This window comes from Gavialis gangeticus, unplaced genomic scaffold (assembly GCF_001723915.1).
Source record: "Gavialis gangeticus isolate Ggan-Ray unplaced genomic scaffold, GavGan_comp1, whole genome shotgun sequence".
Taxonomy (NCBI): Eukaryota; Metazoa; Chordata; order Crocodylia; family Gavialidae; genus Gavialis; species Gavialis gangeticus.
In genome coordinates, this window is record NW_017729022.1 from 88,071,039 (window position 1) to 88,077,858 (window position 6,820).

Below are 6,820 nucleotides of genomic sequence, written 5' to 3' on the forward strand. Positions count from 1 at the left end.
TCAGGTCCCTTCCGACCCTAGAAACTATGAAACTATGCAGAAGGAGCTACTTTGGCCTCTAGTGGTAACTACCCAAGGTAATCATACTGGCCACCTATACATGTGCCAGACATCTTCTCCAACATGTGCTAATTAGCTCATGTTGGAACACACTCAGTTAATCAAGTCTGCTGAAGCATGCTAATTAATGTGCTCCAGCAGCCCCATGTCACATCTATTTAGTATCTCTGCACTTCAAGATGGCAGCAGGGGCACTTGAACTAAACCTTGTCAAACAAGCTTTAGTTCAAGCACCCCTGCTGCCATTTTGAAGTGCAGGATGTTGAATACATGTGATGGTGTCGGCACTTCAATTACAGCAGGTCTCAGAGCTGCTCTAATTAAAGGGGCCCCCCTTTCACCCTGGAGCACATGATTCAGTGGCTGAATCTCCAAATCAGAATTGAATCAGGAGACCCTTTCATCTCTCTGAATTGAATCGGAACCCTCTGAATCAATTCAAAGAGATCCACAGATTCGGACATAAACACAGCTTTAAATGTTTTTTTTATATACCTCTAGGTACCAGGTGGCTTGTGAATGCTGAAATGCTGGGGCAGATGAAGCATCCCGCAAAAAGAGAGGGGACTTCCCAGTGCGCTCGGCAGCAGACCTGGAAGCAGACCACAAGCACGTCCAGTCCACTTATGGCCCCCCCTCCACGTGCTTGGTGACTGGTGCCTCCTGGATCTGGGGGGGCTCAGCAACTGGTACCTCCTGAGTCTGTGGGGGGCACCCAGTGTCCCCCAGTGGCTGATCGCCAAGCTGGAGGAACATGGGGCGGGAAGGGCCACGCGCTCCCCAGCAGACCTGGAAGTGAACCAGAAGTATTTCCAGCCCACTTCCAGGTTCACCACCGAGCATGTGGGGGGCCTCCCTATGCTCCTGTAGGATGCTCCATCTGACCCACCATCACAGTGTTCACAAACTGTGCCTGGTACCTCGAGGTATGTAGAAACAATATTTAAAGTTGTGTTTATGTCCAAATCATTGATTCTCCGAATCCGCATCGAATCTTCAGTTTTGGATTTGGCCAAATCGAATCGGGGATAGTGATCCAAATCAACAAATTGAATCACTGTCCCTGATTTGGGCCAAATTTGAATTGAATACAGACTGTTTTGTACACTCATAATAGGCTGTTAGGGAGGTTGGAAGGTGCAGCAGGTAGAGCTGACTACCAGGGGGCATCAGATACTGGGTTCAGACCTCCAAGTCTGTTACACTAGTTCTTTTAACTTCCAAAAATGCTGAAATGCTAGTCAGTTATTCCCAAGAAGAAAAGTAACACTCACTAAACATTTTCCTGAACAACTGCTTAGGAGAAAATATGGCCCCTTCAATGTCAATGGCAAGCTTCCCTTCAACTTCAGGAAGGGCAGAATTTTCCACCACATATTTATCTAGCTTTTGCTTGAATGCATTTCTATTCCTTGATTCTGCCATCTTAGCTTGCAGTTCATTCTAGCTATAAATATGTCAGAGAAATCTTTTAACATCGAATACAAAGGAAGACTGAGTTTTTGTACCTTTACTAAATGACTTGCCTTGACTTCAATAATGCCAGCATTTGTGGCATTTGGTTTTAAGCCTTTAGAATAAAATGTAACCTACCTAGAGTAGGGTCATACTCCCAGATGAACCGCTTGGTCAGGAAGCGTACAACAAGAGCTGGGGAAACAAAAACATTCAGATTAAATTCTTAAGACTACCAACTTGTTCTTTTTACAGGGGTGGGACTTTTTTGCTGTTAGATTCACAAAGCAATTTATTCATTAACTTACCTGTGAGTGCATACAAACATAAAAAGCTATCCTTTACTAGATTAGGCCCAAAGGTTCATCTGTCTCAGTACCCTGTCCCTCTGAATGGCAGAGTGATGACTGAGAGAGCGGGTAAACAGGGCATGTCCAGAACTCTGTGTCCACACATACAAGCACACACATGCTCCTCTCCCCCTGCAGCTTCCAGCATTCAGAGGTTTAGGAAGTTTTGATTCAGAGGCTGCACCTGTATCTGCCATGTTCAATACTTACTGATGGATCTTCCCTCCATGAATACCCTTTTGACCTGGTTTAAGCTATCAGTCTCCACAACATCTTGTGGCACTGAATTCCACAAGTTAATCTGCCTTTGCTCAAAGGTCCAAATCCAGGCTTGTGCACAATTTAAGCCCCACTTAAAGCCCTCAAAAAAGACTTAAATATATATACTGTATTTACTCGACTATAAGATGAGGTTTTTTTCCCCTGTTCAACACAGAGAAAAAAACCTCTCATCTTATATTTGAGTATGGGACAGACAAGCAGCTGCTACAGATCCAGAAGGGGCCAGGGTGGCTCATGTGGCATGTAGGGGTGCATGGGAAAGGGGCACATGATGTCAAGGAAGCGCAGGGAAAGGGTGTGGGGTGCAGGGGGTAACCCAGTGAAGGGGTTTCAGTGGAGGGGGAGCACAGGGAATGGGTATGCAGTGCTGGGGAAAGCACAGGGAAGGGGTGGCAGGGGACCATGGATGAAGGGACATGCAGAGCAAGGGGAGTGTGGGGAAAGGGTGCAGGGGAAGAGGAGTGACAGGACCACAGGGAATGGGCATGGGGAAAGGGGGAGCATGGGAAAAGGGATGCACAAAGCAGGGGGAAGGGGTGTGTAGAGTGGCAGGGGAATTGCTGCAGATCCAGCCCTGACTCTGAGTGGAGCTCAAGGCTGAAGTCAAAGCTGCTGCTACTGCCTGGCCTGGCTGGATGCTCCATGCCCCCAGCAGAGACAGAGCAAGAGCAGCTGCAGAAGTAAGGGGGATGGAGGCCAGCATAAAAGCAGAACAAGTAGTAGGAGGGGGAAGGCACTGGGGGGAATGAGCATAAGGGAGGCAGGCATGGGGGACCTGGGGTAGGAGGCAGGCTGCCTGTCTTCCCCAGCCACTGCTTTCCCTGCAGCAAGGAAGGGATGAATTTATGACAGTCCTCCAATAACTAGATTCTAGATACAAAAAATTAAAACAATTGTATAATTTTCTGGGTCTACAATCTAATAATTTGAAGGTCATCTTAAATTTGAGTAAATATGGTATACAGGCCGCAATTGCTCATTGCCCCTTTTTTCAGACTGCAGTGTAAATGTTCTAGACAAGGTTGAGATGGCACTCCATAATGTTGTTCCTTCTTTTCCCAATAGCTTATAACTTTTTCAGAAATACACACTAATAAATAAGTTACCTACTGAATATCTGCAGCATTTGGAACAAAGGATGTGGACTTTCAAAACTTACTAGTTATTTTTATGCCAATTTAAAATTGTTTCAAGGTATGTGTGCACCACACCCCTTTGCCAGGGTCACATTCCTCCCCCCGCACCCCAAAACGTGCTCACTCTTCCCGCTTGCAGACGCTAAACCTAGAATTCAGCAGGGAGGTTGCTCTGAGGCATTCCTCTGCATCTGCTTTTGAGATGTTTTCCTCCAGATGTTCTGGAGTGCCTCATTCTCTAAAAGATGAGGCCCTAAAGCATCTTTACATTTCAAGTTAGGCACTCAAAAACCAAAAATCCCCGAGCCACTCAAAAGAATTAGGTAGTTCTTTTTGAAAAACTTAACCTGGAAGTTTTATTCATTAATCTGATGAATAGTCTGCTGCTTCCTCTGAAACCGAGTAATTCTCAATAGTCTTCCCCTGCAATAATTTACCTTCTTTATCTTGTCTACATTTCATCCAGAGCAACCAGTTTAAAGCTAATGGTATAACCAATTTAATTAATGAAACTGCAGATCTACAAGTGAACCCTGGAATGAATATATTGCATTAGCATTAGATGTGTCATGTTAATTTTCATTCAAGAGCAAAGTCTTGATGCTTATGTACCATATGCTTTTGCCTAATCCTGTCTAATTGTATAAATATAAAAAGATTTGAGTTGGGTGTAGATTAAGCTCAAGCAAATAAATGTTAAAGAAAGGAATGTTTTGCACATGTGGTTCTATACATAGAAGTCTAAAATATTGAATACCACATACCAACTGTAATGCTCTCTCCATAATAAACTACACACTCCCAGAGCTGGGATAATTATGCTGTTGCTTTAGCCATGAAAACACAGGTCACCACTATTTTAGCTGTAAAAAGAACTCTGCTGACTCTTAACTAAGAAAATCACATTATATTGTTTCCAAGTTGCAGTAAGTCATATGGCAGCACAGCATTACATTTTATAATCCTATTCCAAAAGATACCAATAAGCAATAAAATTTTAACCTCTATGCATAAGAGTAGGTTTGGCATCAAAACTATGCAAAACACAAACAGTGAATAACTTTATTTTTAAACAGTCTATTATTTTTTCAAATATAGACAGACCCTGAGCTTTGAAGACATGTTTGGAGCAGGAGTAACAAGACTTTTCTAAGAAAAAATGAGAGCATTAGACAAAATCCAAATTCAAACAAGTTAAGCTGGAATGACCTACATATTTTAATTATGTTATCTTTTTATCTTCATAGAAATATTCTTTGTCTTCCAAAGTTCACATTACAGTTTTCAGGCCAGATTAATTTTCCAAGCCAAAGTTTTTATGGTTTGATGAAAGAAGTTAGCTGCAAGTGAGAGACCATATTTAAATATGTAGGGGAAATGTTTTAGATTAAGATTAACATCTCAAAAGTACCTTTTGAGACTTTTGACTACTTCATTTCTTAGGCCTGATCAAAGGAAAGTAGGGCCAAAAGGGACTTCAGGAGGTCATCTAGTTCATTCCCCCGCTCCAGGCAGGATCATCCCTGACTAAACCTTCCCAGCCAAGTGCACCTATACATATGCTCCAACGCATTCTGATTAAAACGTGTAGGAGCAGACTTAATTAATTGTCAATTAACTGAGTCTGCTGGAGCATCGTAATCGGAATGCTTCAGTGTGATGCAGTGTCTTGTGTATTCAGCTTCCCTGAATTTCAAAATGGTGGCAGGGGCACTTTAACTAAAGCTCATCAAACAAGCTTTAGTTAAAGTTTTCCCACCACTATTTTGAAATGTGGGATGCTGAATACATGAAACACTGCGGGCATTTTAATTAGAGTGACTCCTGAGAGCTGCTTTAATTAAAAAGCCCCCCACCCCACCCCCAACACCCCAGAGTACACGTAAAAATGCCCCATATGTCTGTCCATCCTGCTCTCAAAGATTTCCAGGGATGGAGCGTCCACAGCTTCTCTAGGTAGCCTGTTCCAACGCTTGACCATAGTTGGAAAGTTCCTCCTAATTTCCAATCTAAATCCCCCTGCTGCAGCTTGAGGCCATCACTCCTAGTCCTGTCCCTTTATCTCCATCCTCTCTGTAATCTCCCTTTGGGTAGCTGAAGACTGTTATCAAATCTCCCTCCAAACTAAATAAACCTAGCTCTCAGTCTTTCCTCATAAATTTTGTTTCCAAGGCCACCAATCATTTTTGTTGCTCACACTGGATTGTTTCTAATCTGTCCACATTATTCTTGAAGTGTGGGGCTTAAAACTGGACACAGTACTCCAGGCAAGGCATTGCCAGTGCTGAACAGAGCAGAAGAATCACTTCCCTTCATTTGCAAGTGACACTCCTGTTAATACACCCTCCATTCTGTTAAGCATTTTTGGAGTGTTTTTTTTTCAGTGTAACCCCTAAGTCCTTTTTTGTAGTACTGCAGCTAAGCCAGTCTGTATTTGTGCATACAATTATTCCATCCCAAGTGCAGGACTTTGCACTGTCTTGGTTGAAACTCATCTGATTGACTGCAGACCATTTCTTGGGCTTATTCAGGTCATTCTGGATCCTAGCCCTGTCCTCCAGAGTGCCTGAAACTCCATACAGTGTCATATGTAGATCTGCTAAATGTGCACTCAATCCTACCATTCAAATAATCAAGAAAGATGTTAAAAATACTAGAGCCAGGACAGACCTCTGGGGAACCCCACTTAATACTTCCTCCCAACTGAGTGATTCATGAGTACCCATTGAAGACGATGATCCAACAGTTATGTATCAACCTCATGGTACTTTTGTCTAGTCTATATATCCTTAGTTTGTTAATGAGAAAGTCATGGGTGACAGTGACAAAAGATTTCCTGAAGTCAAGGTATATCATATCCATTGCTCTCCCCCAACCACAGAGCCTGTCACCTTATCATAGATGGAGATCAAGTTGGTCAGGTATGATTTGCTTTTCGTGAATCCATGCTGACTGCTCCTTATCACCTTGTTTTCCTCAAGGGGCTTCAAAATAGATTCTTTGAGGACCTGTTCCACAGTCCTTCCAGATATCACATCTGAGGTCAAACTGACTAGTCTGTAATTCTCCAGATCCTCTTCCCCTCCCCACCCACCTTAAAGATGGGCGCTATATTTGCCCTCTTCCAATCATCCAGGACCGAAGTAAAAAAAAGCATTCAGTACTTCAGCTTTTTCCTCATCAAACATGACTAGGTTGCCTTCTGCATTCCAAAAGGGATCTATGATTTCTTCATGCCTGTGTCATACTCTTATATGCTTCCCTAGTATTATGACCAAGTTTCCACTCTTTATAGGATTCCTTTTTGTGTTTTAACTCATTGAAGAGATTGCTGTCTAGCCAGTTCAGTTTCCTGTTGCACTTCTTACTCTTCCGTTGCAGCAAGACAGCTTACTTCTATATCCTTAATATAGATTCCTTAAAGTACAGCCAGCTCTCCTGGACTTCTTTTCCCCTCAGACTGGCCTCCCTGAGATCCTGCCCACTCCTGAGTTCATTAAAGTCTGCTTTTTTTTTTTTTTTTTTTTTTTTTTTTTT

The 6,820-nt window shown here is 42.9% G+C and overlaps 1 protein-coding gene across 1 annotated transcript in view; it reads right to left on the reverse strand.

Annotated features, from left to right (window-relative positions):
- RERG (RAS like estrogen regulated growth inhibitor) overlaps positions 1-6,820 on the reverse strand; it is a 220,397-nt gene that overhangs the window by 26,312 nt on the left and 187,265 nt on the right. Inside the window, exon 3 of the mRNA XM_019515583.1 lies at positions 1,654-1,710. Coding sequence (XP_019371128.1) covers positions 1,654-1,710 — 57 coding nt within the window. The remainder of the gene's footprint in view (positions 1-1,653; positions 1,711-6,820) is intronic.